General features: G+C 42.6%; 1 protein-coding gene across 1 annotated transcript; it reads right to left on the reverse strand.

Moving 5' to 3' along the window:
* Positions 1-5703: 5703 nt before the first annotated feature.
* On the reverse strand, positions 5704-12824 carry LOC119729001 (monocarboxylate transporter 13-like). Its single transcript, XM_038201481.1, has 5 exons — positions 12370-12824; positions 11564-11832; positions 8177-8320; positions 6337-7503; positions 5704-5947 (listed from the first exon to the last, which is right to left on the reverse strand). The coding sequence occupies exons 2-5, from the start codon at positions 11814-11816 to the stop codon at positions 5760-5762; spliced, it is 1752 nt and encodes a 583-aa protein (XP_038057409.1). The 5' UTR covers positions 11817-11832; positions 12370-12824; the 3' UTR covers positions 5704-5759.

The raw sequence follows: 12824 nt of genomic DNA on the forward strand, positions 1-12824 counted from the left end.
CAGTAAAACGAAAACAATCCACACACATCCCTATGTGATTTGTTTTCGTTTTGCCGAAAGAACACTTACCCTCTTGTGATCCGTGGACAGAACTTTAAAACGATGGTTGTGTTTAAAATTCAGTAACTTGAAAAGTACATAAGTGATTTGAATGATTCTTGTACTAAAAGAAAGCTTATGAATTGTGCTTTCACATACTAGATTTTGAAAGTGCTAAATGTAGCACTTCACTAAAACAATGGTCCCGACAGTTGGGTTTCGTTTTTTTATTTTACTCACCCTGTATAGTGGCAACTTTGAAATGCAAAATCCGTGAAGTAAACACACAGGAATATGAGTGATCAAAGCAAAACACGTTTCAAGGGCGAATCTTTTATCACCCCAGAGAATGTTTCAGAAATCGAGGCCTAAAAACAATGAAATATCACAAGGTCAGACAAGGCTAGCAAAGCTGATCCAGGGGTACACAATTTCTATTCATTGATTCAGAATTAGTGGGGCAGATAGGAAAATAATGTGGAAGAATTGTGCCTTTGATGATGCAAGTATGGAATTTGGCACACAGTCAGAGTATGTCTTGAAAAAGATATTTTGGCTATGGAGCCATCGCAAATTTGTCCTTTGAAAAAAATATTGGTGCAATCACAAGCAATAGTTAAAATATTCAAAATGGCTGCCATTGCTTGTTATTCCTCCTATGTTTCTTTCAAAGGACAAATCTGCGATGGTTTTTATATCCAAATATCTTTCTTATGACATACTCTGACTGTGCCAAAGTCTATACTTGTATACTCAAAGGCACAGTCCAAACACATATCGGCCGTACTAAATGGCCATTCGCCGGGAGTCTGTTGTGCACACAATTGGCCAGGTTTAGCCCATTCATTGGCGTTACGGGGTAACCCTATACGACAGTACTGCCCGACTCACGAGAGACAGTCAATCAGTCAGTGACGACTATAGCCTGGCCCCAGTCTGTGGCCAGCAAAATGTAATGGCGCTTGCGTGACAATAATTGCTCGGAAGGTCAATGCCTCGCGCGTGTGGAGGATTAACGCATAGCGAGTTTCGTCGGGGCGAACATAATTCGAGTGAACTGAAGGCCGAGCAGGTGAGGCGCGATAACACGATTTGCATCAACCGCGTTGAAGACTTCCTCCGACAGAAGCGCAGGACTTAGAATGTCGATTGAAGTTGACTATCCGACGGTCCACCTTGTCATTATGTTAATTCTCTCTTGGCCATGCACGCAAATGGTTGGCGAGAGGCAAATGTTTAAAAGACAGAGTTAAGCCTTTTGGGTATAAGAATATTTTGTACCTGAACTGACAGGTATAAATTCACCGATGCTTGTTCAGACGTTCACGAATATAATCAACTTTCGTTGTTAATTTTGCACAATTTCACTGTTTCTGTTAAGGCAATTAACGACGAAGAAGGTGGAGATTCTTTGATTCGAATAGGCGAGGACGCCAAGCGTCCAAGCCCACCTTAATCAAAAGCATCTCCATTTTATTGAGTCGTTTCTCCGACTTAAACTACGTCCCTATGGACCTTATTCACAAAAGCCATTTTTTTTCGTGTTCCCAAATGAACTGTTGAATGGGATGGTGCCAGACTATTATGCATTCTAGTCTCACTTTTTTTTTAAGTGGCTTAAAATATTAGGTACGTTTAATCACAAATTATAAATTATTCATCAGAGCAGACTGGTATTAATTTGTAATGAACTTTTATATCATTGCTTCCATTTCTCTACGCAAGCTCCAAAAATGAAGATTTTACCTCGCTGTCAATTTAACATGGCCGACTCGTGAACAAGGCCCGTTGTCCAGTATACAAGGGAATAACAAGTGTGGATTCTTATTAAAGCTTTGAGCTATGAGATGAATCCGACCCATTTCTAGGCTGTACCGGATCTCATTGTTAACCCTTCGCATGGGTGCACAACTTTTGTTCCATTCGTCACTATGCACAGTACATTTGGCCTGGAAATACATGGAGAGTCGTCGCACACATGCATTTGTTGGGTGTGGTGCATATAGACCCTCTCTGTTACCTCTCATGTCCAAATGAAGTTATGCATCGTGTGCAGGGTGAGTAAAAAAAACGACACCCAAGTGTCGGGACTATTGTTTAAGTGAAGTTCTGCATGTAGCACTTTCAAAGTTTAGGAAATGAAAGACCAATTCATAAGCTTTCTGTTAGTACAAGAATCATTCAAATCAGAATTGGGCTTTCATGTCCTAGATTTTGAAAGTGCTACATGCAGAACTTCAATAAAACAATAGTCCCGACATTTGGGTTTCGCTTTTCTTGACTCACCCTGTATACGGAAATATACTGGATAAAAAAACTATTAGATGGTATCGATGTGATCGTACAGGATTGTGGGTTTTTATCACCAACCACAAGGAAATTTGACGGGCAACTCATTTGCGGAACCACATTTCATCGTCCATTCAAATAAAGACCACGTTACTCGCCTTTATATTTGCAACATGGAGTACACATCGAAAGATCGCATTCACCACTCGGAATTATTTCGTTGGGAAGATACGTAACTTTGGAATACCATCTGAGAAGTATACTGATCGGTAAGTTTCTAGAGGTCAATTTGATTAATTCATTTATTTTTTTCATATTCTATAATCATCCACGGATTGTCCTTTTGGTTTCAAGCCACAAACTGAAGAAGAGATATGATAAAAACTGAAAGTAATGGGCTAAGAAATGTGAAATACGGTGAAATTCTTTTGGAAAGAAAAGAGCAAAGACAAACTTTAAAAATCAAGTTGCAATTATTTTAACATTAAGATATAAATAATAAATATAAATAGAATTTAGAATTGGGGTCATTGTGTTTGAATGGTGATATATTTGAACGGATTTAGCAATTTAAGTAGTTTTTTTTTTCATCTAAAAGTATATGAAATTGCTTTCCAGTCATTTTCATTGTTGGTGCAGCAGGGGCGGATCCAGGGGAGGGTTTTGGGGGTTAAGCCCCCCCCCCCAGCTCTGTCAAAAAAATATCATACAAATTCCTAAAAATAATGCGAAACCCCCCCCCCCCCTGCTGTGACACCCCCAAAAAAGTAATACTGGTATAATGTCCGCCTGTTTAAAATACGGTACACTATTCTGTAATCTAGTGTTAATAATTGTCGAATTTGAACAGCACCCCCTATTGAAATATGGTACCAGTCCCCCCCCCCCCTTCCTCCCCCCCCCCCCCCCCCCCCCCAGTTTGTGATTTTACGGAGGCCAAGTGTCCAAAGAAAAAAAAACCTGTGTACATTTAAAGATTTTTTTGCTGATGAACCCTCCCCCCTGCGAAAATTCCTGGATCCGCCCCTAGTGCTTCATGCTTGTTTTTAAATATGAAATAAATTTGTTGAGGTTTTGGTTCTGCTTTTTTTTTAATCACCCTGTATTTACTTGCCGTATTTCAAGGCTGGGTTGGGGCAGGCCTTGAAAATATAAAAGCACATAATCCTGCGCACTGCATTTATTAATGTTAACCAAGTTCATAAAGTACAATACCTGTAATTTGTGTGAATAAAAAATGGCATTTGCAATTATTACCAATATTTTTAAAGCATTTACTCGCATCTGTATATGAATGTAAAAATATGCACACGAGCGAAGGTACGCACTTCAAAATAAACGGGCATTGCGGCCTGAAATCCCCGAAAGTGTTATTTTTTGGATTGTTTGCTTATCCTATCAAAGGTCTGGTTGAAAGAAAACTAGCCTAATGTCTTAACTTTCTCGAAAAAAACCCACGAAAAAACCTGGTTGTTTACATCGGACGCAGTGGACATTTGTGGCATACGTATACGTATTTCCAGCCGGCATGGAATTGTGGGCTCTATCTCGGCGCGGTGACAGCATCAGACTGGTGCCGCAAATAGCTCTGGTTGATAAATTTAGAACGACAGCGGTGGTTTTTTTCAACCCAAATAAGTCCACATCTTTACTCAACAGATGAACACACGCGCCTTTTTGATAAACGTTTTCAAAGTGAAATGTGTGCGACTGGAATCACGACTAGCGACAAAACACGGCTGGATTTTTCGAAGTAAAAATTGTGACCACAGAAATTCGTTCTCGCGCGCCATCTCACGAATAACACAAAAACGCCCAGTTTTTAAAGGATGGTTGTGTGGATGTTTATATCCTACTTTTAAATGCTCTTTTCAATAAACAGCATTTCGTTTAAAACACGTTTTGTAGCCCAATTGGGCGCATTCACAGGACGTCCCTTTAAAAAGCTTTAATTGGTCGAGAGCAATTCAATTTCCAATTGCGTTCGTTGATCCATAAAATTGTAATACTCCACAATATTAAAATTTATCTATTAAATGACAACTCGCTTTTATTAATTTCATACAGCACACCCGTCTCAAGTCCGCCTATAGACCTACACCGAAATAATATTTTAAATAAATACAAGTATATTTTACAGTTATCATTGGATAGAAAAAAACAATCTTATTGCTGAAAAGCAGTGAATGTGCACATAGGATATCATGAATATGGTAACAGCATAGTTGAGTTGTTTTGTATATAGGACAAAAACAATTTTTTTTTCAAAACAGTATACTTTTTGGGGTTAAGTATGCGTAGATATGGAATGGATTCTTTTCGTTTTATGAAACAATGCTGGATTCTAAATACATATACACTGTAATGCATTAATTAATAAATAAAATAAATCCTATATGAAAAGATCCTACGGGCAATTCCACGGTTACTCACGTTACATTTTGGGTGTACTTTTGAGTTTCCTTGGACTGTAATTACCTTACTGAAAAGGTTTAATAACTGTTATCCCCATGGTAGATAGAGTAGACCTAGACCTACTTAAGCACCAAAGATGACATCCAGAAAAATGTGTTATGTATGATAAACAAGACGCACAAAATCGGTTACTCACGTTACAAAAATGTAACGTGAGTAACCGTGGAATTGCCCCTACGCTGTCTCCCTGTGTGTCACATTCTTGGTAAAATGCCTAAGGAGTGTGCGGAAGCGCAAAATGCAAGGGTTCAACCTCCCGCTATTAAAACAGTCACAAACAGTCAAAATTCACTTCCCCTTCTATCCTTTTAACAAAGGCTAGTCACCAGCAGTCAGCTCATTATGTCAGGCAAGCACTGTGACTAATCAAACTGGGCCAACAGACAAAGCAGGCAAGTTGTGGTCACGGTTGTTTTATCACTCACCCGGAGTCGAAGCATAGCTGTATCAAGTTACATGAACAGTCACAGCCAGTCAATCACGCTTCATGTAGGCTGGGAGCTCTTAACAGTTGAAAACAGTCACTTGATTGATTTAACTGGCAGGACAGGATGTGTTGCATATGAGTTAGAAAAAACACCTCAAACTCGCCTCCCAAATCGGAGTGGAACGGTTGCAGCTATATATACGTTCTTGCCATGATACAAGGCATTAGAATACAGATCCTCAACAAATTATTTACAAAAATATACCTCTCCCGAATCGAAGTCCGAAATATCAAGAGCGTTTCCCAGCTCTCAACTGATAGTTTGTATCATGAGAATTGGAAGTCAAAAGATTTGAAGTCAAACAAAGAAAAAATAATATACAAAGATAAACAGAACAAAGTTTTACCCCACCCTGCCAAACGTTCCAAACTACAAATATGGTACGACATTTTCTTATAGTCGGCAACTTCCCTTTTTTATCTACAATGCTTTTAGGTCCATTTTCTATTTTAGAAATCTAAAGAAAATTCAAATGCTGTGATAGTCTCCGTTTTCCAGTCGTTTATTGCTTTCCTCGTCCAGTTTCGCATTCTCCCGCCCACGGTGCAGCCTCATCATGAAATACACGAGGGTTATAAATACGGTAGCTAGGGAGTAGTATACGCCAGTCATACAAAAGGATGCGGTGTAGGTGCCGGTGACGTCACGCAAAAGCCCTGCAGTACGACAAAGAAATGATGTGTATAAAATGAATCACAGATCAAGAGGAGTTCCAGTCGGATCCGTTGAAAGCTAATCACATCATCACAAGTCAGTCGCAAGTGATCGCAAGTTAGTCACAAGCCTTACGGTCTTACATAATCAAACGGATGGTGACGAGTGCGTTCCGATCCTATTCCACAGTTCATCCCGTTACTTGTGACTTGTGATTTGACTTGTGATGGACTTACAACTACAACTACATGCACATTAACCTCTCATTAACTCAAAGTCGGATAACTTGAAGCTCCGTTTATCTCGAAGTAACACTGCATTCCCGTCAAGAGAATAGGATTTTATGTTCATGTGTACACGTTTACTGAAAAATAATTGACTTTAAACCAACCTGCCGTAAAACCGCCGGCGAACACTCCGCAACTGTCAAAGAACATCGCTAATCCGTAGGTGGTCGGTAACCCGCGAAGACTGACCAAATCTCGCAGAACCACGGGTACCAGTGGATACACGGCACCAGACGAAAACCCGATCACGAGGCAAGTCACAATCACGCCTGCATAGGTCCGTGACAGGGCGTTCCCAAAGGCGCCTACGGCACCTACGACGAGAGCAACGATGTAGGCCGTGGTGGCGGAGATCAGACCGCGGTGGATGAACCAGCCGTGGGTCAGTCTGGTGAACGAGGAGCCGGCACCTAGCGAGGACAGAGACATGCCTGCCAAGTGGGCCGACACCCCTATCAGACCCGTGCGCGCCACCACGTGGAAGGTGACCGAGTAGAACGCACAGGCCTGGAAGAAACTCACCGGGCAGATCAACACGAACGCCGCGGTGTACTGCAGCCAGCAGTTGTGCTTAAAACTCAGCCGGTCCAGGGAGAAACGCCTGCTGCGTTTTGATTGGTCGGTGCCGTCGTGCGCCTCGGGGCCCGATTGGTCCAAAGTGTTCTTGTTGTCCTCTACGACGTCTGTTCTTGATTGGCTATCGGCCGTCACGTGATCAACGTCCGCCGAATCTCGACGTTCCTCTTTTTCGGCGCACTGCAATGATTGACTGCTACTCGAAATTGAACCTTCAAAGTTTGATAAAGTCGGTTCATCCACTTTCCCACTCGCACCAGTGCCCCCGTTCCGTTCGCTAGCGCTCCCTCCACCCTGTAACGAATTGCAATCGTCTAAATCGCAGTTGCTATTTTCGTCCACTTCCGGTTTGGCATTTTCTTTGTCCCCTCGTCCATTTTCCAGTTCCTCCATTTCGATTCTCGCGTAAGCCTTGTGCTTGGAGTTCGCCTGCTTGCTGCCACGGCAATGCGGTTCGCTCGGCAACGGTCTGAACAGCGCCGCCGCCGCTAACGTGTGCAAGCTGATGGCTCCCTGTATTAAGAGCGACCCCCTCCAGCCGTAGTTATCAATGAGGTAGTCCAGCAACGGGGGCAGAACAAAGATGGCGATGCCGGGGCCGCTGAAGGCCAGCCCGTTGACGATGGCGTAGCGCCGCTGGAAGTAGTGGCCTAGAATCACCGTGGCGGATACAAACACGAGGCCCGAGCCGATACCTGCGGAAGAGAGATTAAGTAGAGATAAAACTGGAAGAAGATAAAGACTGAAGAGATAAAGTCCACGTGAAAGACTTATCATTAGCCTCCCAAATTATTATTATTATTATTATTAGTCTCTCTCATGGACCTTACCCCTTCTCTGAAGGTACAGGTCAAAGCGACCGAGCTTATAGGCTTAGTACAAGTCGTTAAAGGTACCATGTACAACTTTTGTTGTTGCTGTAATTTTCAGAATTGATGGATTTGGGGTTAGTGTTTTATAGCAAATTTTGTTGCACTGACCTGTTTAAAGTTTTGTGTTCAGATGCTGGAAAATTTAAAAAAACAAGAAAAAAATGTTTTTCTTGTAGTCTGGTTCCGTGACCCTTCAGACGAAATGGAGCAATTTATGGACGTTGGGGAATTGTCAGGGAATCAGACTAGCTGGCTTGCACCCGTTCACGGATGTGTAACCGATTGCAAACAAAAATGTGGACGAACTAAATTTGGTAAATTGGGGGCAGTATTTGAAAATAAGCCGGTGTTTTTCAATGATGGTCGGCCGACCATCTTTGGAATTTGCTCCAAAATTCCGATTATAAGTGAAGATTGATCGTGAATGATATAAGTCATCCTCTGACACCCTCAAATAATTTTAATGAAAATCTGATAAATAAGGAAAACAGCATACCGGCAATTAATCCCAATGTGATGAAGACATGTATGCTGCACTGTGCGAAGGAACTTGCGATGAAGCCACACACCACGGCCGACCCGCCAATCAGCGACGTCGTACGGCACCCGAACCTCTTGACGCACGCGCTGCCGATCGGACCTTGCAATTGGAGAGAACATGACAACAACTCAGTGTCAGAGGATGTAGGCTGGTGCCTATTTTATATCGCGGATTAACTCTCTAGTTTCATTTCCTGAGAAGTCTTCTTGAAGTGGTTGTCCTCCCAATGCAGGAAACCAGTGACATGTTGCTTGCACGCCAACAAACTGGGACAGCATCAGGCCCATAATGAAAAGAAAATATGCCTTTGGGCATCGAAAATCATGACGATACAAATTTATCAAAAATATTTGGAAAAAGACAACCCCGGACAGGTGTTACAGTTACTATAAGTTCATCTCCGAAAGCACATTTAAAACCGTACCATGGCTTGGCATTTCCATTTTTTCTTGACCAACAAATGAATTACAAATTCAAGCCCGCGGGAACGGGGGGTGCTGTGGGTGCTGCAGCACCCCCAACTTTTTGGATTGGGGTGCTGGAATATGCTTCAGCACCCCCTACTCCCGGGCAAAAATGTGTTCCAGCCAGCAGTGTTCTACGACGTTGAAATTGCGCCGCTGCGCTATACATTATGCTTGCTCTACAAATATCACCTTCGTTTTGTTCGTTTCTAGTTTTGCCGCGGCTAAGCGCGGCGCTTTGAACGTCTAGCACAAAGTAACACTGTAAAATATCCAGAAGAGGTATTTTCTAAATCTTCAAGCAGTGCAGAATCTAATGTATCTAAAATCATGACATGTCTATGATATTTCAGCCATGATGGAAGCTTTGACCCGAAAGAAATAACCTCGGCCATGACAATGGTGGCAAAGTTGATAATGCTTGCCAGGATTTTTTTCATTCGGTCTTTCAATAGGGGCAAATGCTCATACCTTTTCCCTGAAGGTTTTTCTTTTCATTTTAAAGTTTCATTGACGTTGCTAGCATTCTGTACTCAACATTAACAAATAGCAAGGTTCACACACATTCCGAAACTAATTGGAGTGGGAGCGGCTTTCATTGAAACTAGTCATGCTTGACGCCAATTCCAGTGTAATTTCGTTTTAATAAAAAAGCTATTCAAGTTTTACCCTCTGTAAGTTTTTTCTCATAAGAACTCGGACCGATAAATCCTTGCCTAGCCCCAAATTTGGAAAATAAAACGAAACATACACGACGGAATTTACTAAATGTAAGAAAGCAGCCTTGCAACAATAATATTAACATGCGATGTCATGCATAATGATACAATTCTTTTTCCAGAATTAAATGGAACAAAAAAATGGAGATAAAAATACAGGGTTCTCGACTTTTCAGTACAGTAAAAACGTTATATTAAGAGCAACAGTATATTCTAAACAAAAAAGTGAAATAAATTGTCTTTATAATCTCAAAAAAACTTTTGCTAAAAAAAGTCATATGAAAGAGGCCAGGAATCGCCTCAGATTGCACCACAAAGCATCCATATTACAAAACTTTTAGGGGCCCTTTAAGCCACGCCGTAAGGGCTTTGCGCTCCGTGTTCGCATTAATTTTGTCCGTCCTTTAGAAATTCCAGCACCCCCTGGCAAAAGTTTGTTCCAGCGGGCTTGATTACAATGTACACTTTTAAAGGAAAACCAAATCGTTAGAGGAAGGCCCGACGTTTCGATCCAAGAGGAATCTTTTCAGAACAAGCTCGAAATAATCTCGGAAGCTGCGGGCCAATGAGTTTTTGTTCGTACATGTGTACCTTCTACCCGCACATATCTCTGGCACAGAAATAAAGGATTTCCCATTTGTTTAATGTCACAATGCAAACTTGAACTCGATAAAGCAAGTCTGTCTGCCCTCCCTTGAGGGCGATAAAACCGACACAGGGCCTCAAGCAGAAGCTGGGTAACAAACGACGAACGAACGAACTAACCTACAGACTGACACAGAGGCATGAGTATACTTGTAGAGCTGCTCAACCGCAGCTAAAAACGTTATTAACAGAAAGATCCTCGAGTATCGATGTAGCCTTTCGCCAAGGCCAATCGTGGCTTAGAGCGGCGGAGCTCTATGTGACCCGCCAGCTGGTCATGTGCAGGGTGGAGTACAGTTTCATTGTGTACAGCATTAGGCCAAAAAAAAAAGTCTCCGGTTTCTGGTATGGAGCTTGCCCAAAAAGTGGTGCGGCGACGCGGCTTTTTTTTTTTTTTTTACCTGATTTTTTTGCTTCAAATGTGTGCTGATGACTGCAAATGGTGCCCGACTAAACTTAGTGCAAATATATGGGAGTCCAGAAAGGCCACATAAAGCTTATTCTCGACCATAACCCAATCTAAAAACACGTTAAAATTGTGCAGCAGCAGGATTCCAGTCAAACCAGGGAGTTTGGCGGTTTTGAGACATCATCTTTCATTGAAAAAAAACCTTTTTCATTTTGCCGACGCGCATGGCTACGGCGACGCGCGCGCATACCAGAAACCGGAGACTTTTTTTTTTGGCCTTAGTGTATTTATTGGGAGTAAGTCCACTCAGCAAAAGAAAACAACTTTAGTCTTAGTTTACATGTTGGGAGTCAGGTTGGCGTTGCGGTACTTTCCTCGCCTTCCACCGCTGTGACCCGGGTTTGAATCCCGGCCGGGCCAATATGTGGAGTGGGCTTTCAGTCCCTACCTGATTCTGTGGGTTTCCCTCAGAATATTACTCTGGGCTTTTCCTCCCACCTCTAAAACTGTAATTTCTTCTCACTGTCTTCTCTCTACAGGTTTCTTCAGGCTTTCGAGCTACAGTGCTTAGGGTACTTTTGAGGAATCCTTGGTTTCAATACCAGAAAGAGATAAAATAAAAATAAATGAATGTTCACTCCCCTTTCTTGGTAGTGTTTCCCCCTGTTGGTGTATTTCAGCCCACGAGTTCCCCTATATAATCTGCCACATGGTCAAGCCTCGTATAGTTTATATAGTTCTAGCAGCCCAGCAAGACAAGTTCACATTTACTGCATGTTCCTCCTATATACCTGGAGTGTGTATTCCTGCTTGGGTTTGTCTGTTGACAAATGATGCATGTTGCTGCTTTATGGCAGGGTTTCTAGCCAAAATAGGGTTAGGGTAGTCCCGCTTGTTTTTCCAGGCTTTTCAAATAAAACTTTACTTTGAACACATTAGCTAAACAATGTTTGACACGACAAAGTAGAGTGGGGAGTATGGTAGGGAATGTTTGGTTCAATAAATGGTTTTCTTCCATAACTCGTCAGATCTATAAATGCCAGCAGAGTGTCTATTTGTAATCTTTAAAAAGGGTATGTTAGGGTATTAAGAAGCCAACACTCACATGTCGCAGAAAGCAATGTCGACCCTGAACTTATGATCCATCCAAGCTCGGCACTGCTGACCTCAAACTCAAGCTGGATGGCAGTGAAGTAGACTCCGCTACACAGCAGCGTGCCCATAGTCAGGAACATCTCCGTGAAGGAGCCGAGAGCGACCAGCCAGCCCCAGCCCCCATCGGGCGGCTGGTAGTCAAGCCTAGTCGCAGCCGAGTCTTTCCCGTGGCCGGGCCGGCGCGTTTTGCGATCTTTTTCCATGGTGCAAAACGGTTAACTGCAAACGCAAAAAAAAAGTAAAAGACACTTCCAAAATGATGAGCAACTTGGTACCCAGACAATTGGCCGTTCAGTTTCTGTTCCCGAGGCCGGGGAAAGGCATGACATTTGCATTTTTGGGGGGTGAGACAATAGTGGCGTGGGTTCAAGCCCGGGCCCGGACACTTGTGCCCTTGAGCAAGGCACTTGAACACTGGACTCATGCTCTGGTGTTTCAGAGGCAACAGTGGTGTGGGTTCAAGCCCGGGCCTGGACACTTGTGCCCTTGAGCAAGGCACTTGACCATTATTGCTTCGTCCTTCGGATGGGATGTAAAGCTGTACTAGGTACCGTGTGTTGTATAATGCACGTAAAAGAACCCAGCAAACACCTATCGCTAAGAGATGGGGTTCGCCCCGGTGTTTCTGGCAGTTTTCGTCATACATACAGTATGAGGCTGCAAGGGTGAAGGTCTAAAGTTGGTGTGATATTCTTAAGTGAATTTTACCGACAGAACCAGAACCAGAACCTACTAAATTATTATCAAAAAGCTTACCTGGATTAAAGATGGTACTATAGACTCCTCGAGAAATTATTCCGACTGGCTGGCTGTGGTTCAAAAGAAATCAAGAAATGTAGGTGATTTCCGACGATCAGTCAGGACTAGTGTAAAAGAATCACCCATTTGTGTGGCTATTTCACCGGGCAACCATTGGCAGTGCGAAATCTTACTATGTAGATAATGGGTCACTTAATAATGGCTAGAAAATGGGTCACTTCCTCGTCGGCTGCCTTGTATGACAATGACTTGAGTAGGCCGGCTCTTGATCCACTTGTCCCAATTTCCGAATATAGTACGCCCGCTCGGTCGTTGTTGTTTACTGTTGTGAAAAGGTTTAACAAGAATGCGAGTCCAGAGTCCAGATATTTTTGTATCAAGTACACATACTCAAAAGATACCTCCATTGTACAAAATCCGAATACATTATGCCATGGGGCCGGTGCATTGCA

This window comes from Patiria miniata, unplaced genomic scaffold, assembly GCF_015706575.1.
Source record: "Patiria miniata isolate m_02_andy unplaced genomic scaffold, ASM1570657v1 HiC_scaffold_20, whole genome shotgun sequence".
Classification (NCBI taxonomy): domain Eukaryota; kingdom Metazoa; phylum Echinodermata; class Asteroidea; order Valvatida; family Asterinidae; genus Patiria; species Patiria miniata.

Excerpts from the sequence above, each read along its gene's own strand:
- LOC119729001 (XM_038201481.1), bottom strand. The coding sequence starts at position 11,816 with ATGGAAAAAGATCGCAAAACGCGCCGGCCCGGCCACGGGAAAGACTCG. Across the intron at positions 8,321-11,563 it reads GACATTGCTTTCTGCGACAT|GTCCGATCGGCAGCGCGTGC; the intron begins GTGAGTGTTGGC and ends TCCAATTGCAAG. Across the intron at positions 5,948-6,336 it reads CGCCGGCGGTTTTACGGCAG|GGCTTTTGCGTGACGTCACC; the intron begins GTTGGTTTAAAG and ends GTCGTACTGCAG.